The sequence below is a fragment of the Quercus lobata genome, chromosome 12 (genome assembly GCF_001633185.2).
Source record: "Quercus lobata isolate SW786 chromosome 12, ValleyOak3.0 Primary Assembly, whole genome shotgun sequence".
Taxonomy (NCBI): Eukaryota; Viridiplantae; Streptophyta; class Magnoliopsida; order Fagales; family Fagaceae; genus Quercus; species Quercus lobata.
The window spans coordinates 19531980-19557880 of NC_044915.1; the positions used below are offsets into that span (position 1 = coordinate 19531980).

At 35.4% G+C, this 25901-nt stretch overlaps 2 protein-coding genes and 1 pseudogene across 3 annotated transcripts; 2 read left to right on the forward strand and 1 right to left on the reverse strand.

The window, feature by feature from the left end:
• The first annotated feature begins 193 nt into the window (after window positions 1–193).
• On the forward strand, window positions 194–1105 carry LOC115970355 (annotated as a pseudogene). Its single transcript, XR_004087124.1, has 4 exons — window positions 194–428; window positions 537–637; window positions 736–825; window positions 919–1105. The product of XR_004087124.1 is annotated as an uncharacterized LOC115970355 (transcript).
• Window positions 1106–6599: 5494 nt separating this feature from the next.
• On the forward strand, window positions 6600–12451 carry LOC115971354 (ATP-dependent Clp protease proteolytic subunit 5, chloroplastic). The gene is made up of 9 exons (XM_031091224.1): window positions 6600–7039; window positions 7762–7881; window positions 7992–8106; window positions 8253–8345; window positions 8602–8647; window positions 8746–8818; window positions 9369–9403; window positions 9511–9599; window positions 11942–12451. Exons 1-9 carry the CDS (start codon window positions 6921–6923, stop codon window positions 12167–12169), a joined length of 918 nt encoding a protein of 305 aa, XP_030947084.1. The 5' UTR covers window positions 6600–6920; the 3' UTR covers window positions 12170–12451.
• A 10948-nt stretch (window positions 12452–23399) lies between these two features.
• LOC115970088 (probable WRKY transcription factor 69) lies at window positions 23400–25375 on the reverse strand. The gene is made up of 3 exons (XM_031089761.1): window positions 24963–25375; window positions 24617–24754; window positions 23400–24300 (listed from the first exon to the last, which is right to left on the reverse strand). Exons 1-3 carry the CDS (start codon window positions 25040–25042, stop codon window positions 23733–23735), a joined length of 786 nt encoding a protein of 261 aa, XP_030945621.1. The 5' UTR covers window positions 25043–25375; the 3' UTR covers window positions 23400–23732.
• Between the last annotated feature and the right edge of the window lie 526 nt (window positions 25376–25901).

Here is a 25901-nt window from a genome sequence, read left to right on the forward strand (position 1 = left end):
TTTCGGCCAGTATTTACTGAAACGTCCCAAAACAGACTGAAATTATCCGAAAATTTTCAAAGTGGAATAGGAGCACCATGGACAAAATTCCTGGAGTCGCTACTGAAGAAACATCGGAAACTTTCAAGGGTTTCTAATGTGGAAAATGTTGGCTCATCAAGATCGGGCAAAGATGGTAAGAGGTCCAAATCAGATATAGTATCTGAGGACACAGATTATGAGGAAGATGAAGAGTCACGATCTGATGGTGAACTTGAAGGTAAGAAAATGAAGAAGCAGAAAAAGGAATCTGTTGATTCTTTTTATGGATAATAAAAGGGAAATGACTCTCACAACGCGTCAATGGGCCCTTCAGTCAAGCAAAGATTCAGCACCTGGTACAAGTGTCATTGAGTTTCCAAATGGATTGCCCCCTGCCCCATCAAGAAGTGAGCATTTGTATCTGTTTTACGTTCTTACATTTTGAGCTTATTGAATTCTGTAGTAGCATTACTAATTGCAATTTCCACCTTAATTGCGGCTTTTATTGATTCCAGAGCAAAAGGAGAAACCCTCAGAACTAGAGCAGCAACTAAAGAAAGCGGAGGCTGCTCAGAGACGGCGGATGCAAGTCGAGAAGGCTGCTCGGGAATCTGAGGTTTGTTTTTGTGTTATTCTATTTCACTGTTTGTCCTCCTTTTTTATATCTTATGTAAGAAGTAATAGAAACATTTCTGTTTGGATTGAATCTTGTAGGGTGAGGCTATCAGAAAAATTCTTGGTCAAGAGTCTAGCAGGGAAAAACGGGAAGATAAATTTAAAAAGCGCAAGGGAGAATTGGCACAGGTATTGCATAAGGTTGGATGAATTTTCTCTCTTCTCGATCTGGTTTTGATATAAAGCTATTCTGTTAATTGTTGTTACAATATTCTGTTACAGGGGAGGGCTGCCAATGTTATGATGCTTCCATCTAACACCGTTAGGTTGGTAATGGGTCCTACTGGGACTGTATTGAAGTTTTCCGAGGATATGGGTCTGCCGTATATTTGACTCTAAACCTCACAGGTATAATCTCCTCCGTTGTGCATTGAAAGTTACACATGACGATTCATATCAGCGTGCTTAATACTTGGTATTTCGAATTACATCAATGTTCTTTGCTGATGGCTTGAAAACCTTTTTTGTTCTGGATTTACAGTTATCCTCCTCCGCGTGAAAAGTGTGCTAGTCCCTCTTGTACTAACCTATACAAATATCGAGATTCCGAGTCTATGGTTCCTTTTTGCAGTCTCCAGTGTTACAAGGCCATTCAACAAAAGATGCTGGCTGAAACTACCTGCTGATGTTGCTTAATTCGCTTTTAACTTAAACTAGTCGTTAACCCGTGTAATGCATGAAATAGTTTAACAAAATAAAATTGTGGCACATCAATAGAGCAAAATGGTAGAAGAATTAAGAATATTTGTTGAAAGCTTCCTCTAATATACAAATGTTAATAAGCAAATATATTAGAAAAGAGTACATGGTACTTGTATTCTGCATGAGGACAATAAAATTAAAAAATAAAAGCTGAAAGGAAAAATATCAAAAGAATACAATTTAATTGAAGAGTTATAGAATTAACTCATACTAAATATTAATTATCAAACAATTCTTGTATGTAAATATCTTACATATTATAACAATGACAACAGTTTAAATAAACCACATATAAGTGGAAAGTCTCGTGCCACTAAATTCGAAGCTCATAAACATTAACAATCTCCATATCATCAGGTTTTATATGGATTGGGGTATTTAAGGCTTTGGCAATATCAATGCAACATTGTGAAGAACTCCCCGCACTTGAATTGTGCTCCATAAGCCTATTTAAGGCTTTGGGGATTTCAAGTTTCCACCTTCAACAAAATAAGAAAAAATAACATCTATCTGAATATAAAACTGAGTTAAAACAAATATAATATAAGCCATGAAGTTAGGAAAAATAAAATTTTAGAACAAATTTTTCAAGTTCAAAACTAAATGTGATTGTCCCTTTTATCCAACTTAATTTTGTCATAAAATATCTCTCTTCATAAAGGACTATTTTAATGTTGTCCACTATTCAAATTTGTGTAGTTTGACTAATTTAAATATCCTAGTGCTATATCCAAGAACCATAAAGAAACCAAGAACTATAAAGAAAGGTAGAGGGAGGAAGGCTAATTTAAACGCAGAAAAATGAAGGCCTCTAGAAGAATTCAAACTCGTATCAATAGCAAGCATCACCTCCAACTTAAACATTCAGCCCTTATGTTTGGAATTTGGCAATTTATAGGATTGAAACAATCAGATATTTATCAGTGTAGTTCTCTCAATTACAATGATTAAATTATCATGTATGAATGTGTTTATGGAGTGGTCTCACACACTTGGCCCAAACGATATGCATTTGTCTGTAGTTTTTATTGAGGTTTTTGGGGTTTACTTTGGGTATACAGTCATGAGGTCTCTCCTAAATTTTCAATAAAACCCAAAAACCAATGCACTTTCGTGGGCTTTCAAGTGTGAAATCATAGTTTCAGCTATAATACTTAAGCTTGTAACTTGTATATACATGCAGAATCATTACTTTTTTTTTTGGTAGTCGCAGAATCATTACTTATCTTTTGCATTATTGGATGCCAAAATGCAAGCATCACAATGTGATTTGATTTAGGTCTTTTATTTATTATGTTTGATAAAACATGTATTTTAGTGCTCAATGTTTGTTTCGTAATTAGAAACTCTTCTCAAAATAGTTTGTGAATTCAGGTATATCTTATGTTTCCTAGAATGTAAATGGAACACATAAATAACATTAAATCTCATGCTCAAACATTATATCCCTGCTTAATTGTAGTTTCCTGCAAAACTATTGAATCTTTGACTTGTATAATGGCCAATTTTTGGGTATCACATCTTCTACCTAAAAAACAACAAAACCCCAAATAAGAAATTTGGGCAATGGCAAACCAATGTCTCCAAGACATTTATTCAAGAAAAGATTGATGTGAACATTGTAATGGAAGAGGGAAATAGAATAATGTAAAAACACACATATACACATACATTTGAGCAACCCAGATTTAAGATTTTAGCATTTGGTTCATTTTCAAATATTCTAAAAAGATTAAACATACTAAAAACAAAATTGACCAAATAGGATCATGTTCTTAACTCTTCCAATTAGCAAGTAACAGTTTGTTAGTGCCACCCTTCTCTTGAAATCAACATAGGTAAATAAGCATATCCATAAATAGAAGAATTTGTGCAAAAAGTACGGTAGGCTAATATGAAAGCAATTGTAACTAATCAAAGAATTCACCAAATTTAGACCCTAAGCCTCACATTTGGTAACATAAAAAAATCATGACAGCAATAAAATGTAGGTCCATAGCAGAATTTTGTGTTGTACTGTCCTGAAATAGTTGTTTGTGAAATCTTTTTAAATTCATATAAAAGCTATTTTTAGTGTGTTATAGAGTCGATCATGTGTGGTTCCCTTATTGCTATGTTGCTACACTATTCACAGGTTGCTACTCTACACCTAGTCTAGTGCTAGTGTATTAGTGATTTGGCCATTCGGACAACTACCTGGCTAATATACTTATTGTGGGTTCAAATGCTAACACCCAAAAAAAAAAAAAAAATGAAAGCATAAAAAATACCAAATTGTAATCAGCCCATCAACATTTTTTTTTTCTCAACAAAGAATAGTAATCAAATAACACCACCCAAGCAAGCAACAGAAACCATAAAACCCAGCCAAAAAAAAAAAAAAAAAAAAACTATACAAAACAATTCTAATGTTTAAACACTGTATTCTAACTTTGTATAGTTTATACATACCTTCAGGTGCTTTAATTAGTCCAAAATTCTTTCATAAAGCTCTCTAGTCCTTTCAAACTCATCCTTTAATATTTCAAAATCAACGTATGTTTGTTATTAAATAAATAAGAAAAGAAAAAAAAAAATCAATGGTAACAGAATTCTTTTACAATACAATGGATCCAGGGGCAAGTATATAAAACAATACTAAAGAGAATTGTTTTATGAATTAATAGCTTTTCTCTTTTTATTTTCCTAAACTCTGTGTTTTTACAGATTGAATAAACTCAATTACTTATAATAAAAAAAATCTTTATTTACACATACCCTTATTTTGCACTACACGTATGGTACAAAAAGGGGAAAACAACATCAAACAAAAGGAAAACAGAAACGTGAACTGAATCATCAAGCAAAAGAGGTAGTAACAAAATGTAAAAAGGGGGGAAAAAAATCAAACAAAAGAATAGAACACAAAATAAACTAGATTTAGAGATACCTAAACTGAATCATCAAACTTCCATCAATATTTATATACTGTGAGGTGAGGAAGTCAGGAAGGAAGGAAGGCGTAGAGGCTGCCGTTAGAAGGGGTGAAACCGTAGAATAGAAACAAGGGAAGGGGAAGGAATTTGAAACCGTGCAACAAAAGGAAATCTGAAACCGTGCAATAAAAGGAAAATAGAGAGATTGAAACTGTGAACGTTGGGGAAGGGGAAGGATCCTGATACGTGCAACAAAAGGAAACCTAAAATTTTGAGTAAACCGTGTTTCTCAAAGGGTTCTCCAAAGGGTTTAGGTTGAAAAGGGCTTTGTGCTTAGGCTTTATGATGGAATTAAATTTATAAGTGGGCTTTATGTTGGAGATATGGCTGAGAAATATTTTATATTTGTGAGTAATTTAAAAATTGATAAAAACTATTTTAAAATGGTAGGGAAAATACAAAAAATAGAATGGAGATGATATGATTGCTGATGTGGCTCAACGTGAGCATAGCAACATTAAATGCTACGCTTTATCTTTTAGTATTGTATAGATGGTTCCTCCTTGCTTAGTGGGATCAAGGTGGAGAGTGGGGTTCTTGGTTTAACCACCCACCCGGTGTGAGTGTAAATGACCCAAAAAAGAAGAAGAAAAGAAACTACCTACTAATGTTGCCGAATATATTGTAGGCAGCTTGGTGCATTTAGGGAGTGCTACTCAGCTATATTGTATTCGGAGATTGGTGAAAAGTCATAATTTTTGGTAGAGAGATCAATACAAAATATGAATTGTTCATTTGCTGTAATTATACAGCTATTTTTTTTTCTTTCACATTCTGTGAAAACAAAATTGCGTTGAGCCAATGATACAAAAAGTGAGTTATCCGTCATCATTTGGTTGGTTCTCTGACTTTGTTGTGTTTTGTAGTTTGCTGTAAGAGTCTTCTTCTTTTTAGATCCAAATGGAAGAGTTAGGACTTGAGAAAGAGTGGTCATCCAAATCAGAGGAAGGTTAGGATTTAGGAAAGAGAGTGGACGTGCAAATCAGGAAGGTTTGTCTAATTGTGATATCTATTATTACCTTCTTCCATGGAATAATAGCAGCAAGTGTAGGACCATACTTACAGTACTTAAATAGATTCAATAGTCATTCTTATGAAAGTTTAATAATCTTCTTAGAAGCTCAATTGTCTCCAACATTGTGTTTGGACGGATAGGGGAGGAGAGGTGAGTAGGGGAAAGGGATTACTCCAAATTCCAAAACACAAGTTTTCATGAAAAATGTAAAATTACTCTTTACACCTTCTAACTTGACAAAAATGATATTATCTTAAGTTATTCAATAGTCATTAATAATGAATATTTGACAAAAACAAATTTCCCAAAGAGATAGTAAGTACTAAGTAGGGATAGTAACGGGGTGAGCCCCATCTCCTTTTATGGTTTGGAAAACATTGGCAAGAGTCGAATAGGTTTGGATAAAAGTATGTTAATGACATTTTGCCATTTTTAATCAGGTTGAGAAAGAGATATAAATGTGTTTAAGATATATCATCATTGAATATGTACAAAAAAGTAAATAATAAATAAGATGTGTGTATAAAAATTAAATTATATATAAATATATTTACAGTTGGGGCATAATATTGCCCTCTCTTCTAAACCAGAAAATTTGCATCGGATAGAATAAGTCATTTTTGCCATTCCAAAATAATAGGGTGTAAGTAGAAAGCATTTTAAATTTAATTAAAGTATAATTTTGGCCCTTAAAATTTGAGACTATTTTCGTTTTGGTCATTTATGTTTCAAAATTTTCATTTTGGCCATTTTTATTAAATTATGTTTTCATATTAACTCTATTGTTTATTTCCTTTAGAAATCTAATTACACCTAACATTATGGGTGACATGTCTTAATGGGAGACACTTATTTGGTACTTAATGGTTATAATGCTAACATAAATATACTTATATAGGTGACATGTTTTAATAGATAACACTTGTATAGTACTTGAAGATCAAATAACTAAAAGAAATAAACTAATGAGTGACATATTTTAAAGAGTGACACTTATTTAAAACTTAACATTTAGATTTTTAATGAAGGGTTAATAAGCAAATAGAATCAAATATGAAATACCAAAGTATTTATATTCCATAATTTGAGTGAAGATTTGAACTTTTGTTTTATATTTATATATATATATATATATATATATATTTCCCCTATAGTTGGGGAGGAGAGGAGTTGGGGATGAGAGGTTTAACAAAAAGTTATAATTTGCTCTTGAAAGTTGTAACCACCAAAAAAAAAAATCGAAATGGGGACAAAACCGTAAATTCGACTGAAAGATAATTGAGGAGTCGCTGCCAAAGGCCTTGCTTTGCTTGCTGGAACACTCTTGTATAATCTCCCCAGTCCATAGTTCGCCGCCGTGCGCTTCTTGTTTCAGCAGATATTATCTCCTCTTACATTACATTACAGCCATTCCCTTTGCTAATTTTCTTTACCTCTAAAATATATATATATATATATATAAATAAATATCCCCAAAACCTAAACAAAAATTAAAAAAAGGTTCAGACTTCACTTCACTTCACACAGAGAAAATGGCTCACACTTGCTCAGCCTCGTCTCTCAGATTCAACTCTCTAGTCTTCTCCCCTAACCCTAACCCTAGCTCTGTCTCCGATTCTCACAGTCTCTCTCTCCATCCCTCTCGTTCCAGGTACTCAATTTTTGTATTCTCCGTAATTTTTTTTGCTAAAGCTTTTTATTTTATTTTATTATTATTTTTCAAATTCGAAGCTCAAGTAAGTTTGGTAGTGTAAATTTGCGAACTTTTGGTTTATTTAATTATTTATCTATTTTTTTTTTTTTTTTTGGTGCTTATTGATGCTCTATAAGAATTCGATTTGCTTTAGGTTCTGTTTGCTTCCTGAGAAAATGTTTACAAATTGTTATGAATTTGAAGAATTTAAGAACTATTCGTGGTTGTGGTGCTGAGGGGACGAATCAAATTCTTGTCTTAGCTTAGTAGAGCTATTTGGATTTGTTTGGATAAGGATTTTTCATATTTGGATAAAAGAGGACCAATAGTTTAATAAAAAGAAAATGAATAGAAAAAAATAAAGAAGAAGAAATCATGATTCATATTTGCGTTGTTTTGGTTTCTATAAAGTTGAGAAATGTAGCTTCCTGTTGGCTAAATGATTATTTTTGGCTCAATTGAGAGTATGCTTTAATCAGGGTTAGTGCTCGTTTGGTGCAACTTATTTTTGCTGATTTTTGAAGTTTAGCTGTTAAAAGCTGTACTTTGAGTTGGGTTTTAATCGAAATTTCATTTTTTTGGTGTTTTGTTTATTTTATTTATTTATTTTTGTTTACATTTTCTTTTAGTCTGTTTTCTTTAGTGGGCAAACAAAGCTTTTAGTTTTCTGTGGTTTTCAGGAAATTAGGAAAGTTAGTTGGTTATAAGAAGAACCTCCAGAGTTCTCCCGTGAGAGCCATGTATTCTGAGAAGTTTTGGGCACCAGAGAGGAGTTCTCAACAGGGGATTTGGTCCATAAGGTAGTTTTTAAATGCTTATTTGTGCATGATTATTTAGGAATGCCCACATATATTATTGTTGTTTGGTTTTTATTTTAATGATTTTGAAATTTTGGAATATGATGTTTTAGGGATGACTTGCAAGTCCCATCTTCTGCATACTTCCCTGCATATGCGCAAGGCCAAGGGCCACCCCCAATGGTACAAGAGCGCTTCCAGAGTGTTATAAGTCAGCTATTTCAGCATGTAAGGGAGTTGGTTTGGTTTCTTCCTTCTTTTTTTTTTTTTTTTTTTTTTTTTTTTTTTTGGTTACTTTGGGTTGAGTATTTTAAGTGCTGCTTAGTCTCTACTCTCTATTAGCTTCTGATATTTGTGTATAAATAAACTGTTAGAGAATAATACGTTGTGGTGGAGCTGTTGATGATGACATGGCGAACATAATAGTTGCTCAACTTCTGTATCTTGATGCCGTTGACCCCAACAAGGTGAGCCTCTCTCTCTCTCTCTCTCTCTCTCTTTCTCTCTCTAGGATATGCATTCACAACTAAGAAGTTTAAAATCAAATAATTATGTTCTGGCATTTGCATGAATGCTCCTACTAGTTACGTTTCTTATATACTCCCTCTCTCCGTGTCTCCCTGCCTCCCCTCCCCCATTTCATTTTTCCTTAACAATATTAATATTTAAATATCACTGTGTAAGTTCTTAGCTGTTTACTGCAATTTCTGGTGTTTTGAACAGGACATTCTCATGTATGTGAATTCTCCTGGAGGTTCAGTTACTGCTGGTACAAAAACTGTGTCTATTTCACATTTACTATTTTTGCAATTAAATTTGTGAGGTAGTGTTGCCTTTTTATAGACTGACTTGCTTTTAATTTTTAAGGTATGGCTGTATTTGACACAATGAGGCATATCCGACCTGATGTCTCCACTGTTTGTGTTGGACTAGCAGCAAGGTACGAGATTAGGCTTTGCATCTCTCTCTCTCTCTCTTTCTCTCTCTCAAGGCATGCATTGATTTGGTATGACATGTTCTTAATGCAGTCTCTTGGATTCTGTGACAGTTCTTTTCTACTAAGATGGTTAGGTCGAGTTGTTTTGCATTACATTGAAACAGAATAATTGGTGTTTGGAATGACATATTCTGTTCTTGATGGCTTGAGAATAAGAAAAAAATGGTTTCTGTTATGATATGCTAAAAGGTCCTCCAAAAAGCTTCTTTTCCATATGCATGTAATGCAATTGCATACATTGCAGGTCAATGAAATTAAACTAATATATGAAAAGGGTGATGAACATCCTTTATTTGCACCTCCTCGTTCCCCCCCCCCCAAAACCCAAAAAAAAAAGCTTACTCTTGTAGGAATATACTTAATGTTCAAATTTTTCAGTGAAAATGCTGCCAGGGTTCAAAAACACAGTTCCCAATGAGAATAATTTTTGCTTGTCTACCAAATTAAAATGTTTACCATTAGTGATGGATGTATCTTTGTTTTCCATGAGCAGTATGGGAGCTTTTTTGCTTAGTGCTGGGACCAAAGGTAAATGATTCCTTGACTGTCATTGTAGTGTGTTTGACGCTCTATTTCATGATTTATGTTTCTCGAGTTTGCTAAAAAGGAGAATATTTTCTACCTCATTAATGAAGGAAAAAGATACAGTTTGCCAAACTCAAGGATAATGATCCATCAGCCTCTCGGTGGTGCACAAGGTGGCCAAACAGATATAGATATTCAGGTGGGCTCTCTTTCTGGCTTTTTCAATCCTCTGTCCATGGCTTTTTAAAAGAATTATAATATATATATGTAATAACATTTGAGACTGGGCATATTATTATGTTTATGTTTATTTATTGTTTTGGTGGTACTTGAATATTCAAGTATTAATATCTGAAACTGAAATTCCACTAAACATTTGTGGAATTTTTTATCCATCATTTTAGACACCAACAGTGTCTTTGGGTAAGGAATTGTAGGTGGAATTTGGGTGGATAACAAGAATTTTGAAATTGGTCAGTGAAAGCTCCTTGTTTGGGTGGACCATGGGAAGAAATTTATCCAGGATCTAAGGGCTCAAAATTCTGACTAGAATTTCTGTCCAGATATATGTTCTCTCCAAAATCCTCCCAACAAGGTGTCCAACAAAAAAAAAAAAAAATGCAGAGACCCCTACTTGATGCCTCATTATCAAGAGGTCCAGACAATCCTAGCCAACTAGAACACCGTTACCAACCTGAGAACTGTGTGGCAAAGTGAATACTATTGATTAGAGTTGTTCCTCTGCAAAAGACCTTTGTCACAATGATGACAAAGACGGTTTCATTACTGCCAAAGAGTGGTTGGGAAATGGGATTGGCGACGTTAGGGATTGGAGGATGTTGAGGTCCAATGCCAAAAGTAGACTGTTGATTTTGTTGCCCTCTCAATTTCTCGAATCTTTTAATGGAGATTTCCATCAAATGGAGATGCAGTACCCAGAGTTGGCTGAGCATGGATATTTTCATCAAATCTTAAAAATTCAAATGGAAGCAAAGGGCTTTTTTTTGGACAAACGAATGAAATAAATGTTGAGACAAAGCTTTATCTACTTACCTCCTATTGCTGCTATGTTGGGTGTTATAGATAATGTTTGGTCTCACAGTTGAGCTTTTGGGTTAGGGCTGTGTCAGATCCTTAGTAGTATCTTCCATCAGGAGAATACAAAGTTAAGTGGGGATTAAAGTATTGACACCCAACAGAGTGTAAGAGGACAGTCTAGCAGAGAAATGGATAAAGAAAGTGGGTAAGGTTGAATAAGGTATTAAGAGGAAAGAGTAAATGAAGTAGGTAATGAAAAAGTGAGCAAAAGGAGGGAGAAAGGGGAAGAAGATGGAGTAAAGGGATAGATTGGAGCAAAGGGAGGGAGAAACAAACGAGGGAGGAACCTCAGAGAGCATCACTTAGGGAGCATAGAATCAGGTTGACTGGAGAAAACATTACAGTGGATTTCAATTGATTGGAGATAAAGATGATGCTAGTGGTCTAACTCCATCTGTCTACTGTGGTCTTTTATTGATTGGAGAGAGAGGATCTCAAAGCTCATGGTTTGGTAAACTCAAGTTCAATTATTTATTTATTGTTAATAAAATATGGAATTTTTAGCTTAAATGGGATTTGGATTTTGAAATGCTAAGGAGGTAATCAGAGCCTTCACAAATCTGATGCTGTATTTATTTTAATTGCTTCATTTCTGAAAATTGTTAATTATATTTTTCTTTCAAGAATAATTCTGAGGTACCCAAATGAAGTTTTTTTTTTTTTTTTTTTTTTTTTTTTTTTTTTTTTTTTTTTATTGTTTATGGTGACACAATTATATTAATGAGCTGGGTTTTGGGTTTTTGACTCGTGTGCTTGTGAGAGTTAGGTGTGCTTTAGTATGTTAAATTAACCGTAAATCTGTTATGGATCAGAATTTAGTATTTACTTCTTTAATGGTTAATCATGGATAGAGTGTGGTGTGCTTTGGTTTGTTAAATCAGCCAAATCTGATATTATGAAACTCATGGCTGGAAACAATCCTTATGGTTTTTATATCCGGTAGGAATAATAAGAATCAAAGTCCAGGTTGGTTGGTGAGCCTTGTGATAGGAGACTATCTAGCTTGGTTTGGAGAGCACTTGTTGTGTTAAAGATTTTATTGTTGCTAAATGTTACGGCCTAACTGCTGAACTATTGACTCTACTTGTTCGGATGGATGTTCACCCCGAAGTGTTCCTGGACTGCATGCATACATCTGTAAGGAACTTAGTGCAACATGGAAAATTTCATTGAGAGGAATCAGCAAAGAAAAAAAAAACGGGTCAACATCTTAATGCATATTTGAGAGATTGTTCAACTTTTTAGTCTGCTTGGCTCTAGTTGGAGGTCAAACAATAAAGAAATTGAAGGAATGGAAACCCGCCTGTGACATATTTAATACTAGGACAGTCTTATTACTATATAATAGCTGCAGTTTCTGTTTATCTACTTGTCATCTCTTTTATTCTTATTATTTATGATTTAATCTTATAAACACTATCCTAAACAAGAGATGATTCTCAGGCAAATGAAATGCTGCATCATAAAGCTAACCTTAATGGGTATCTCGCCTACCACACTGGTCAAAGTCTTGACAGGATCAATCAGGATACTGACCGAGATTTCTTCATGAGTGCAAAAGAAGCCAAAGAATATGGGCTTATAGATGGTATCATTATCAATCCTCTCAAAGCTCTTCAGCCACTGGCAGCAATGGCAGAGGCCGAGACTAAAGTTGAGTCTGGTGTGTAAATTTCTATTGGGTGACTGCTGTAGTGGAGGACATGGCTTTATAGAAGAGTTAAATGAAGGATGATCTTTTCGGTGTGCCTGAGTTCATATTAGTTCACGATGCTGATTTTCTTTGTAGCAGAGAATTAAGAACCTTGAATTTTGCTGCTGTTTACCCCTGAACTAAACGCTTGAGAAATATATCAAATTCTAGATATGTAATTTGCCTTTAAGAAGATAATCTCTCCGACAATTCATATTGTTTTCTTCTTTATAATAAATCATATCTTCGATTCTACATTTACATAAAAGTTAGAAGCTAAATCTTTTCCTCTATCAAAACTCTCAGAGATGCACACAAAGGTATAGAATCTCTGTAACTCAAATGTTTTGGTGGTATATGATATTTTTGGGAAAGAAACACAAACTTGTATTTTGCCATAATCCCATCTATTGCTTTGTTTCAAGGAAATCATACACGGCCATGCTTCGATATTCCACTTGATTTCTTGGACATTCCATGTTTATTGAAGTACTCATTGTATTTATTTTGTATAAATCAGATGTTCCCTTTATAATTTCTCTAGTCGTAGATGGGTGCGTTTACTCATAAAAAATAATAAAAAAACCAAAAGAGTGTGTGGTCCCCTACCAACTATGAGACATCATAAAATTTGCATCCACCATACAAAAACCTACCTTTGTTGGAATTTCGGAGTGGTATTATTCCGCCAATAATGTTAAGTGTCTTTCACACACTTTACTATAATTGTCTTATATAGCAAATTATAATTGGTTGTTTGTCACTGTTATATGAACTCATTTTTTTTTTTTTTTACTACTCATAATTTGCCACATAAGATAATTGTGATAAAGTATATATTAAAGTGTGTGGTACTAGCGTTATTGTCCCCCTTGAGTCTCTTCACTCCCAAGTAAAGAGGGTAAGTCTCATGCATCTACTTGTGGATCGTAGTCTCAGCATTAATCCCTATTATGTACCCACAATAGGCCGGCTGCCCTACCTAAACGAATCATCATTTGGTCCCTAGGCCTTGTTGCTGGAAAGGCCCGGCTTCAAAGCTATACGTGGAATTTTTGCCTCATATGGCTTCACTAGGGATGGAGGTAGACGATATCTTAGAATAATAATAGATGAATAATTAAGATGAGATTATGTAGATATGGTATATAAAAAAAAAGGTGCTAGTGGTATAATTTCATTTTAAATAGTGATTCAAACTTCTTAAAACTTGGGTAATAGAGTTTTGCAAATAGTAGAATTAGCTTAATTATTTGGCTAACTTACACTGACATTTTTGAGGTATAGTGAAATTAGATTTGCTATTCTTGATCAAAATAATTGCTAAGAGCATTGTAGCTTAACTGACACCTTCTAGTGTTTTCAATTGACACTCCACCCCTTTTCTCACCTCTCAAAGGATCAAAATAATTAACATTTTGTACCTTAAAAAAAAAAATGATGAGTGGAATGTTAATTATTTTGATCATTTAGAGGTGGAGTGTCATTTTTGAAAAATTGGATATAATGGAATGTTTAACTTCACTTAAACCTCGTGGGTGTAGGTGTAATTTACCTCAATAAATTAATGTATTTATGATATTGTAAAGGATAGCTGGTAGGTTTGCAAAATGATCGATGAAACCAATTGAATCCACTCTTGTAACATGATTGAAGTTTGATCCAATACTTTAAGGAAAGAGATGAGACAGCCTACGCATCTTTACACATACAAGAAATCACTCATCGACAAACAAGAGATGTCAACTGTTGGGCTTTATGGAGTCTAGTTTTGTTTGATCTGGTCCGACGACTCAACCCGACCCGAATAATATTGCGTGGTTTTTAATGGGAGATTTACTGAGGCTTAGTCCATGGAGCGGAGGTTTGGGCCAATAGGCCCAAGCCGGAGCGCTCATGGACAAGCCTCCTGGGAATCCGGGGGGCAATGCCCTCGGGAAAATTTTTTTTGACCCGTTTTTATATAGAAACTGACTTTGGTGATTAGGGTTTAATTGTGGGTGTTGTGGCCGTGTTTTTTATTGTGAGGAATAACTGTAGCCGCACTCTTGTATTTTCTTCTTCCCTGATAATAGTGAAATCCCTGCAACTCCGTGGACGTAGGCAAATTGCCGAACCACGTAAATACTGTCTTGTGCGTGTGATTGTTTTTCTTTGGCGTTGTTTTTCTCTTTTTTTTTTTTTTTTTTGGTTTCTCATAGGTTGGGAATTTGGGTTAAATTCCCTACAACTGGTATCAGAGTCTAGGGTTAGGTTTGAGTGGGAGTAATGGCAGAGGAAGCAGGAAAGGCGTTTGGAATAGAAAAGTTTGATGGCACAGACTTCGCGTATTGGACGATGCAGATTGAAGATTATCTCTATGGGAGGAAATTGCATCTGCCTCTTTTGGGGACAAAACTTGAGACTATGAAGGCTGAGGAATGGACGCTTCTTGACAGACAGGTTCTGGGAGTTATTAGGTTAACTCTGTCTAGGTCTATTGCACACAATATTGTAAAGGAGAAGACCACAACAGATCTGCTTAAGGCTTTGTCCAGTATGTATGAAAAGCCGTCCGCAAACAACAAGGTGCATCTGATGAAGAAATTGTTCAATTTGAAGATGGCAGAGAATGCATCAGTAGCACAATATTTGAACGAATTTAACACTATCACAAATCAATTGTCGTATGTAGAAATTGATTTTGATGATGAGATTCATGTTCTGATTGTCTTGGCTTCTTTGCCAAACAGTTGGGAGGCAATGAGGATGGCAGTAAGCAATTCTACAGGAAAGGAAAAGCTCAAGTATAATGATATACAAGATTTAATTCTGGCTGAGGAGATTCGCAGAAGAGATGCAGGCGAAACCTCAGGATCTGGTTCTGCCCTAAACCTTGAGACAAGAGGCAGAGGTAATGATAGAAATTCAAACCAGGGCAGATTAAAATCCAAAAATTCTAATTGGAACAGAAACAAATCTAGATCAGGCCAACAAGTACAATGCTGGAACTGTGGGAAAATAGGTCACTTTAGGAGGCAATGCAAAAGTCCTAAGAAAAAGAATGAAGATGATTCTGCTAATGCTGTAACAGAAGAGGTACATGATGCATTACTTCTTGCAATAGACAGTCCACTTGATGATTGGGTTTTGGATTCGAGAGTTTCGTTTCATACCACTCCACACCGAGAAATCATATAGAATTATGTTGCAGGTGATTTTGGTAAGGTCTATTTGGCTGATGGTTCAGTTTTGGATGTTGTAGGTATGTGAGACATCTAGATATTGTTGCCCAATGGATCTGTTTGGTTACTGGAGAAGGTTCGACATATTCCTGGCCCGAGGAGGAATCTGATTTCTGTTGGACAACTTGATGATAAAGGACATGCAATACTATTTGTTGGTGGTACTTGGAAGGTTACAAAAGGAGTTAGGGTATTGGCTCGTGGAAAGAAGACTGGTACTCTATATATGCCCTTAAGTCCAAGAGACACAATTGCAGTTGCTGATGCAAGTACTGATACAAGCCTATGGCACCGTAGACTTGGTCACATGAGTGAGAAAGGGATGAAGATGCTGCTGTCAAAAGGAAAACTACCAGAATTGAAGTCCATTGATTTTGACATGTGTGAAAGTTGCATCTTAGGAAAGCAGAAAAATGTGAGCTTCTTGAAAACTGGCAGGACACTGAAGGCTGAAAAATTGGAATTAGTACATACTAATTTGTGGGGGCCTTCTCTGGTTGCATCCTTTGAAGGTTCAAGGTACTACATCACTTTCATTGATGACTCAAGCAGAAAGGTATGGGTTTATTTTCTAAAAAATAAATTTGATGTATTTGAAAATTTTAAGAAGTGGAAGGCCATGGTTGAGACAAAAACAAGTTTGAAAGTAAAATATTTGAGGTTAGATAATGGAGGAGAGTACACAGATGGAAGGTTCAATGAGTATTGTGCTGCACAAGGAATTAGGATGGAGAAGACCATTCCTAGGACACCACAGCAGAATGGTGTGGCTGAACGCATGAACAGAATTCTCAATGAACGTGCTAGGAGTATGAGGTTGCATGCTAGACTACTAAAAACTTTCTGGGCTGATGCTGTTAGCACTGCAGCTTACCTGATAAACTAAGGACCATTAGTTCCCATGGAGTTCAGACTTCCTGAAGAGGTTTGGAGTGGTAAAGAGGTAAAGTTTTCACATTTAAAAGTTTTTGGTTGTGTTTCTTATGTTTATATTGATTCTGATGCTCGTAGTAAATTTAATGCAAAGTTTAAAATATGTTTTTTCATTGGCTATGGTGATGAGAAATTTGGCTATAGGTTTTGGGATGAACAAAACAGGAAATTCATCAGAAGTAGAAATGTGATATTTAATGAACAGGTTATGTACAAGGACAAGTCAACTATAGTGTCAGATGTTACAGAGATAGATTAAAAAAAATCTGATTTTGTCAACTTAGATGAATTTACTGAAAGTACTGTCCAGAAAAGGGGTGAAGAAGATAAGGAGAATGCAAACTCACAGGTAGATATGAGTACACCTATAGCTAAAGTTCGCAGATCTTCCAGGAACATTAGACCTCCATAACGTTATTCACCTGTTTTAAATTATCTCCTGTTGACTGATGGTGGTGAGCTAGAGTGTTATAATGAAACCTTGCAAGATGAGAATTTAAGCAAGTGGGAGTTAGCCATGAACGATGAGATGGATTCCTTGTTGGGGAATCAGACATGGGAACTGACTGAATTTCCAGTAGGAAAGAAGGCTTTGCACAACAAGTGGGTATACAGAATAAAGAATGAGTATGATGGTAGCAAACGTTACAATGCCAGATTAGTTGTTAAAGGGTTCCAGCAGAAGGAAGGAATTGACTACACAGAGATATTTTCTCCAGTTGTGAAGATGTCAACAATCAGACTGGTATTAGGAATGGTGGCTGCAGAAAACTTACATCTTGAGTAGTTAGATGTGAAGACAGCATTCCTTCATGGTGACTTGGAGGAAGACCTTTACATGATTCAGCCAGAAGGGTTCATTGTTCAGGTATAAGAGAATCTAGTCTGCAAACTGAGAAAGAGCTTGTATGGCCTAAAACAAGCTCCTAGACACTGGTAAAAGAAATTTGACAATTTTATGCATAGAATTGGGTTCAAGAGATGTGAAGCTGATCACTATTGCTATGTTAAGTTTTTTGACAATTCTTACATCATATTACTGTTGTATGTGGATGATATGCTTATTGCAGGGTCTAGCATTGAGAAGATTAATAATCTGAAGAAGCAGTTGTCCAAACAGTTTGCAATGAAGGATTTGGGAGCTGTAGAGTAAATCCTTGGTATGAGAATCATTAGAGACAAGGCTAATGGTACATTGAAGCTTTCACAGTCAGAGTATGTGAAGAAGGTTCTCAGCAGGTTCAACATGAATGAAGCTTAACCAGTGAGCACACCATTGGGTAGTCATTTCAAACTAAGCAAAGAACAGTCACCAAAGACAGAAGAAGAAAGGGACCATATGAGCAAGGTGCCCTATGCCTCAGCTATTGGCAACTTGATGTATGCTATGGTGTGTACAAGGCCAGACATTGCACATGCGATGGGAGTTGTGAGCAAATTCATGAGTAGGCCTGGAAAGCAGCATTGGGAGGCAGTCAAGTGGATTCTGAGATATCTAAAGGGTTCATCAGATACATGTCTTTACTTCACTGGTGCAAGTTTGAAACTGCAGGGTTATGTAGAAGCTGATTTTGCTGGTGATATTGATAGTAGAAAGAGTACTACTGGGTTTGTTTTTACTCTGGGTGATATAGTTATATCATGGGTTTCAAATCTACAAAAGATTGTTACTTTGTCTACTACAGAAGCTGAGTATGTTGCAGCAACTGAAGCTGGAAAGAAGATGATTTGGCTACATGGTTTCTTAGATGAATTGGATAAGAAGTAGGAGATGGGCATTCTACACAGTGACAGTCAGAGTGCAATTTTTATTGCCAAAAATTCGGCTTTTCATTCAAAGTTGAAGTATATACAGATAAAATACTACTTTATCCGTTACATTGTTTAAGATAAGTTGGTAATACTTGAGAAGATTTGTGGATCTAAGAACCCGGCAGACATGTTGACTAAGGGTGTCACTATTGAGAAGCTGAAGCTGTGTGCAGCTTCAGTTGGCCTTCTAGCTTGAGGACAGGGGGATGAGTTGCTGGGATGAGGGGATTGTGTGTTTGGAGGATTGCGGTTGATGTTGGTGATTGAACTAGTCTCCAAGTGGGAGATTTGTTGGGCTTTATGGAGCCTAGTTTTGTTTGATTCGGTCCGACGACCCGAATGATATTGCATGGTTTTTAATGGGAGATTTACTGAGGTTTAGTCCATGGAGCGGAGGCTTGGGCCGATAGGCCCAAGCCGGAGCGCTCATGGACAAGTTTTTTTGGCCTGTTTTTATATAGAAACTGACTTTGGTGATTAGGGTTTAATTATGGGTGTTGTGGCCATGTTTTTTATTGTGAGGAATAACTGTAGCCGCACTCTTGTATTTTCTTTTTCCCTGATAATAGTGAAATCTTTGCAACTCTGTGGACGTAGGCAAATTGCCGAACCACGTAAATACTGTCTTGTGCGTGTGATTGTTTTTCTTTGGTGTTTGTTTTCTCTATTTTTTTTCTTTGTTTCTCATAGGTTGGGAATTCGGGTTAAATTCCCTACATCAGCAACAAAGTGTAAAGAGGATGAAGAAGGAAAAACACGTGAAATTTTAGGTTCGATGGGCATAAACCTTGACATAGCATGTGAAATGTGTGGACAAGCCATGAAATCCATATCCCATGTCCTTGGGGATTATATTGTTGCAAAAAATTTCTGGAAGTTGCTTGGCATCTCCAGTAAACATCATGATTTTTTCTTACTTGATCTTGAAGAGTGGATGAGAGTAAACTGCTCCTCTAATAGCATATCGAAGCACCATCAGTTGTCTTGGAAGATTGTTTTCCCGTTTGGTTTATGGCAGTTATGGAATCAAAGAAACTCTTTTCTTTTCTCTACTAGTACCATTACTAGAAATATTCAGAACATTTGTATTAAAAAAAGTGCTGAATTCTTTGCAATTGTTGGCGACAAACCCAACAAGCATCCAATAGTTAATATTCAGGTGAAGTGGAACAAACCCCCTGTGGGGTGGCTAAAGCTTAGTACGGATGGATCTGCTATTGGTAATTCTGGGTTAGTAGGTGGTGGAGAGCTCATTCATAATGAGAATGGTGATTGGGTTATGGGATTTGCTAGATCGTTGGGCATAACCTCTGGAGTCATGGCTGAGTTATGGGCTCTAAAGGATGGTCCTACCCTAGCTTCTCAACTTAGGATTTCCTCCATATGTGTAGATCTTGATGCTGAGCTTATTTTTTTACTGCTTACTAATTACATTATAAATAATCTTATGTTGGACCCTCTGCTTGATGATTGCAGGACCCTATTATGGGCGCAACGCACAATTGGTGCCACTCTTTTTGGGGAGTACACCTCGGTCGAGTGGACTGAGGCGGAGAAAAAAAGGAGCCGCCACCTAGTTTTATGGTCTAGGAACCATGATTATAGCACCCTTACATGGAAGGACTGATCTTACTACCAGAGTATGGGTTTGGAGTTTAGGTACGATTTTGGGAAGGTGTTAGGCATCCAAAACCACCCGACCCGTGGGTCGGCTTCCACTTTTTGTGTTTTACGTTTTAATCTCATTAAGGGAATATTCAATATTGCATTCTATACTCACACACACACATTGGCATACAACTAAGCATACAACATGATAGTTCATTCCAAACCCTAACATACATCTATCATACTAATCATCTCATCCAAGGCAGTAATTAAATCAAGATAGAAACGTAGGCATCACAACAACGTATTAATCATCAAATATATCCCAAACATCTAGACATGAAATCAAGCATTCAACAAACTTATTTATCATCAAAATGCATGTCCATGTGAATGCATAACTTACCTCACTTATCTTACTACATCATAGCACCTATGGCATCAATGCATGATCATATTAATGTATGTTCATGATATTCAAGCAAGAAATAAAGAAGAAACCTTAATCTAGCATGTTAAAGGCAAACAAGTAATTAAACAGAGGGACAGAGACTCAAAAACATACAAGAAGGCCAAAACAGAGGCATATTATGTAAAAGAAATGAAGGAACAGAAGCAGAAAACTCATATTAGGGTTTCTGGGCACGAGTATGCATGCGCATACATAGGCTTGCGTATGCAGGTCAGTTGTATGCGTACGCATACTCCGAGCTTGCGTACACATGTAGGAAGCATGCGCACGTAGACACACCCTAAACCTTAACCTAGAAACACAGAAACATAGAAAACGAACAAAACTTAAATCTAATAACCTAACATGCATGAAATCATAAATCAAAGAAAACCTAAGGCAAGCAAACATGTTAACACATAAATAAAGCAAGAAAACATATTAAAATATAATCAAAATGAAGAAATGACAAGAAAAAGTTTAGAATTCAATACCTCAAACAAGAAGCTTTTCAAGCTTGATTTTAACCGTTTCCTTCAATCAATTTATTCACAATGAAATACAAAAGTGATTAGTAATCTTAAACTTGAAAGATTAAGACCAAAAATGGTCCCAATTAAAAGAAAATTGACTTGAGGATATTTTGTGAAAATCTCCCTTGTTGATTCACTATTTCTAGTGAATCTTAAATTTTTCCCTAGGATTTTCTCTCTGTGTTCTTGAAATATACCATGTAAGGCTTTATATAGTTGAAAAATGGGGGTTTGGAACAGCTCCCAGAAAATGTGGAATTCGTTCCAAACCTTAGTCTTTAATACAGAAAACTTGCATTTCATAGGTTTCTAAAACCCTAGTTGCGTGCGTAGGTCCGTGCCTGCGCATGCATTAGACCTACATACGCAAACCGAGGGTTTCTTTGGCCTTTCTTTTCCAAAAATAAATTTATTTGTTCATAAAAAATTATATTTTCCATTTGAACATTTCTCAAGTCAATTTGTAATCTGATCAGGCTATAAACCAACCTTGGGTTTTAGAATTTCAGCATCATTGGGGAAATGGAGTCCGAGTTGTAAGGGGTACAAAATACGATGTCTACACCTATTAAAGGAATTCCATAGATCAATCATCCAACACATTTTTAGGGAGGCGAATCAATGTGCTGATGCATTGGCTAAGCTTGGAGCTACCCTATCTTTTGAGTATGCTAATTTTGTTAACCCATCGTCTGTGGTGGAGGACTTGCTGGCTTTTGACAAGGCCGAACTTTTTTGTAATAGACTTATTAGTAGTTAATTTATATTAGCGTTGGCTTAAAAAAAAAAAAAAAATACCAAATGTGAGGAAAGAAGAAGACTAACTAGATATGTCTATAGTACCATAACTGTCAGATCTAAGGCGCAAGAATAACTGCAAAAGAAAGAGAAAAGAAAGTCCTAACCACCAAACCCTCAATAGCTATTCCATTCTGTTGTCCATTGAGCTCACTCTGATCCCCCTTTGTTAAATTATTATCTATGTAATCCTTAAAAGCTTTGTTTTATTTCCCTGAAAATTTAAACCAAACCTCTTAATAACTTTGATTTTTGTCAACGTCTATTATAGTTAAAAGTAAAACCAATCAAATAAAAATAATATTAGGAGAGAAAAAAGAAAATAAAAAAGCAAGAGTAATAAGCAAAGAGAAAAGAAAAAATGTTAATAGTTACATTTCAAATGTTATAAAAAATTATAATAAAACCTCAAATATTTTTTGTAAATATTTATTCTCTTTAAAGAAAATTTATGTATAAACAATGAATTTTGAGATAATTACAAAATTTCAAATTGTAAAATTGCTTCCAAGCTAAACACTGAATTTTCAAGTACATAAATGTTCATAATATAATTTTAAAATATTACAATTTGAACATTTATGATTTACAATAGAAATTTTTTACATAAGTTACCCTTGGTATTTACCTAACTACTAAAAATTCATAAAATTGTTTTAAATTATTACAATTTGAACATTTATGATTTTATGTTAACCACAACAAGATAAATTTACATATGCTTTACTTTGTATTTATCTAACTACTATAAATCTTCCCAAAAAAAAAAAAAAAAAAAAGCCACTATAAATCTTTCTTTCATAATTGGAATTTCAACATTACTCGTAGGTTTCATAAGTGGAATTTCAACATTACTCGTAGAAAAACACCGAATATATAATCACAATACAATAAAACTTTTTTTTTGTGTGTTTTCTTGCATTAAAATATATAATGTATCAATTGAATGACATTTTATTTATCAAATCATTCTTAAATATATGTGCGCGCGTGTGTTCATATACATGTGCATAAATGCATGTTATATATAAATTTGCCATCTTAAGTCAAATCCTGACCCTAACAGATCTTGACCTTTTAAGAAGAAAATATCTCCCATTCCTACTCTATAAAAATGATGAACAATATAATTATTGCCTAATCATAAGAGGTGACACTTTGAATCTAGTAGAAGAACCTTGCCCTTTATTTTATTTTTGCTATTTTTAATCTTAAGGAGAGTAGGAAGACCCTTTACCCATTATTTTATTTTTCATATTTTTAATTTCAAGGAGAAGAGTACTACCCGTTCTATCACGGGTCAAACTTGCTGCAAACTTGCTGCACATAAACTGTTATACACACTTCAAAATATGATTTTAATTGCTTTTTGGTTGTGCATAAAACTTTGTAAAACAGATTCAATAATAAACAGAACTCACATTTAATCAAAAAAAAAAAAAAAAAAAAAACAGAACTCACCGACCGCTAAATTAGTTGGCACTTGGCATCCTATATTCTAAACTAAATGAAGTGACGTGGTTGGCACGTGCGTAAGAAATTAGAGAATCATATCCAGGGCGTTTTATGCCAACAGGCTTGTGCCAATCTTCCCAATGAAAAGGGGTACTTCACTTGTAGCTTGGCACTTTGTGTAGGGAATCTGTGACTGCAAACGCCTACAAACAAAAGTACTAGACTTTTTGGTAGCCTAATCCAAATTCTTCATCAATCTAAGAGAACTGCCAAAAAAGCAAACATCTCATCCACCAAATCCAACCCACCCAAGAAAAATAAGGGAAAGGAACTTGTCATCTCCACTAATGAAAAAAAGAGAAAAAGGGCCTCATCTCAAAGAGATCTTTGAGCACTCACTCGTGAACCTCGTGCTATCTTTAATTAAATATATACAAAGAACAACCACTCACACTCTCTCTCTGTCTCTATATGTGGGACTTGATGGCGGATTTTTTCCATCTGCCAAGAGCATTAATCCCCATCTCACACATAAAAAGATAACATCAACCCACTAACTTATCTCATGCCAAAGTGACGTTACTTTCTCATTTTGTGAACCCACAAATGCTAGAGAAAGAGAGAGAGAGAGAGAGAGAGAGCAAGTAAACAACTACAGGTAGTGGGTGTTCCATATGGACAACATAAGTACATTTTCTAAGGCTACAAGCACTAAGAATTACTTGGTTCAAGAAGGGACAACAGGAATCCTTTCCTCGGAAAAATTGCTGGTCATGAAGCTTGTGAAAGATGAAGATGTGGGCAATTCTTCAAGCTCGTCAAAGAAGTCATTTTCCTCTGACATGGGTGTGGAGAAGTTCATGAGCTGGGAGTAACAAAGGGGTTCTTCATCCAAGACAAGACCCATTGTTTCATGGGGTTTTTCTAGGTTCACTGTGAAAGGGTCTTCTGCTTGGTTAACTATTATATCTTGGGAACTGCTTATAGGGGATTGTATGTAGAGGAAATGATCTTCACCTGGTTCTTTTTCTTTAGTTGTCATAGTGGGTTCATTTTGTTTTTCTTCTTCTTGTGCTAGCTCCTGCTGTTCCTCTTTTAAGGGTGTTTGGAGATCTACAGTGGAATGGGTTTTGGGTTCTTCTGCTAGTTGGATCAGGTTGGTGGTGGAAAGATCAGGACCTGGATGGTTATGGCTAGAGGTGTAGGTGATGATGAGCATTGAAGCATCATTTCTGCATCTCTCTACTTGTTTTTTGGCCGAACAACCTTTTGATGTGCTACACCTATAGTAACCCCTGCAAGAAGTTACAAGTAAAAATTAAAAAGAAATTAAGAATTGTAGATGAGGAGGAAAGAGAGAAAGCCAACGAAAAATGAAAAAGAAGGTCTTTTGGATCACTTTTTGGTAAAACCTTAAGGTAATGGAGGAAAAGGAAATCCAATTTGACCTTAAAATTCATGCTATAAATGAGTAACAGCCAGGAAGGTTAAAGTTACTATCTTGGGATATGAAATTTTAAGTTGAAAGAAGAAGAAAATGAATCCATCCAGATAATAAAAGCTTGTAAGAAAAAACCAAAACATGACATGATAATTTAAAGCAATGTAAACCTTGGATAAGGAGATCCTTTAATAGGTTTTTGGCCATATTTTCTCCAAGACCAAAAATCAGAAGGTGGTCCTTCATTCTTTAGTTTCCCAACATTTGCTCCAATTCTCACTGTAACAGCAGTTTTCTGAATCATTTTCCTGTAACAGTACACAACAAATGGTACTAAATGTCAAATAAATTCAGACAAGTTAAAGAATCCACCAGAAAAAAAAAAAAACAATCATAGAAAATATGTATTTCCCAAACTATAGTAACTCAAGAGTACAAACACCTTTTTAAGGTACTGACTCACCACCTTTTTTCTCCTGAAAAAAAAAAAAAATTTAAGGTACTCCAATAACTCACCTTCTTTTGGATGCCTGAGTTTCTGGTTTGAGTTCTTTTGAAACCTCTTTGTCCAGCTTTGGCAAGAGAGAATCATCCATGATTACCTGTTGCTTGTTCTTCCTCTTCCAGCCTCTCTTTCTTCTTACTATATGATGCCAAAAATCATAAAAGCAACCGAGAGAGTTGTTATGGGATCAAGTTGCTGAAGTAGTCAAGAACCAAAAAAGATCAAGATCAGTGGTCTAAAGTCTAATAGATAAGAAGGAAAAAGAAAGAAAGAAAGGGAGGAAGGACAGGAAAGAGATGACAGAGCCCCAAGTTGCTTTCTTTCTTTCTTTTCACTCATTTAATACAAATCTACGAACAACTATTCAAATATCAGCAGCACCACCTCTAACCCAACCCACTTTACAATATAATAATAAAACCACTCACACTGTGTGACTGTGTGTGTGGAAACTTGGAAAGAGATTTTTCCATGGAAAAACATCCTGGTCCCATATCCATTTAATTGGCTGCATGGCACTGGTGGGGTCCTACTCCATTGCAGTACAACTGTGGTTGCCATGTGGATATTATCATGGTGAGTAAGCCAAGCCAGATAGAACTGGCTCAACCAAACCAACCAATTTTTGTGTGAATGTAAGCACACGTGGGAAATTTAAACATAAATGACTTGCATTGCACCTGGTCCTGGATTACAAATTAACAGCATTTGGTAGGAATAGGATGACAATGTCATATAGATATATAGATGGACACATTTTTAGCAACTTTTTACTCTTATGGTGATTTGCAAAATGAATAGTAGCGCAGATGAGATCACTGTGTTGGAACCTCTTTGTGATATTCTTAAGCAGGACCCAGCTGTCTTCTGTTTTGCTTGTGTAGTTGTGTGCATTTATAAGTGATGACACTTAACCGGATTCTCTCCAAAAAAAGAAAAGAAAAAGAAAA

Excerpts from the sequence above, each read along its gene's own strand:
- LOC115971354 (XM_031091224.1), top strand. The coding sequence starts at position 6,921 with ATGGCTCACACTTGCTCAGCCTCGTCTCTCAGATTCAACTCTCTAGTC. Across the intron at positions 7,040-7,761 it reads CTCCATCCCTCTCGTTCCAG|GAAATTAGGAAAGTTAGTTG; the intron begins GTACTCAATTTT and ends TGTGGTTTTCAG. Across the intron at positions 7,882-7,991 it reads CAGGGGATTTGGTCCATAAG|GGATGACTTGCAAGTCCCAT; the intron begins GTAGTTTTTAAA and ends ATGATGTTTTAG.
- LOC115970088 (XM_031089761.1), bottom strand. The coding sequence starts at position 25,042 with ATGGATGATTCTCTCTTGCCAAAGCTGGACAAAGAGGTTTCAAAAGAA. Across the intron at positions 24,755-24,962 it reads ACTCAGGCATCCAAAAGAAG|GAAAATGATTCAGAAAACTG; the intron begins GTGAGTTATTGG and ends GTACTGTTACAG. Across the intron at positions 24,301-24,616 it reads AAAGGATCTCCTTATCCAAG|GGGTTACTATAGGTGTAGCA; the intron begins GTTTACATTGCT and ends AACTTCTTGCAG.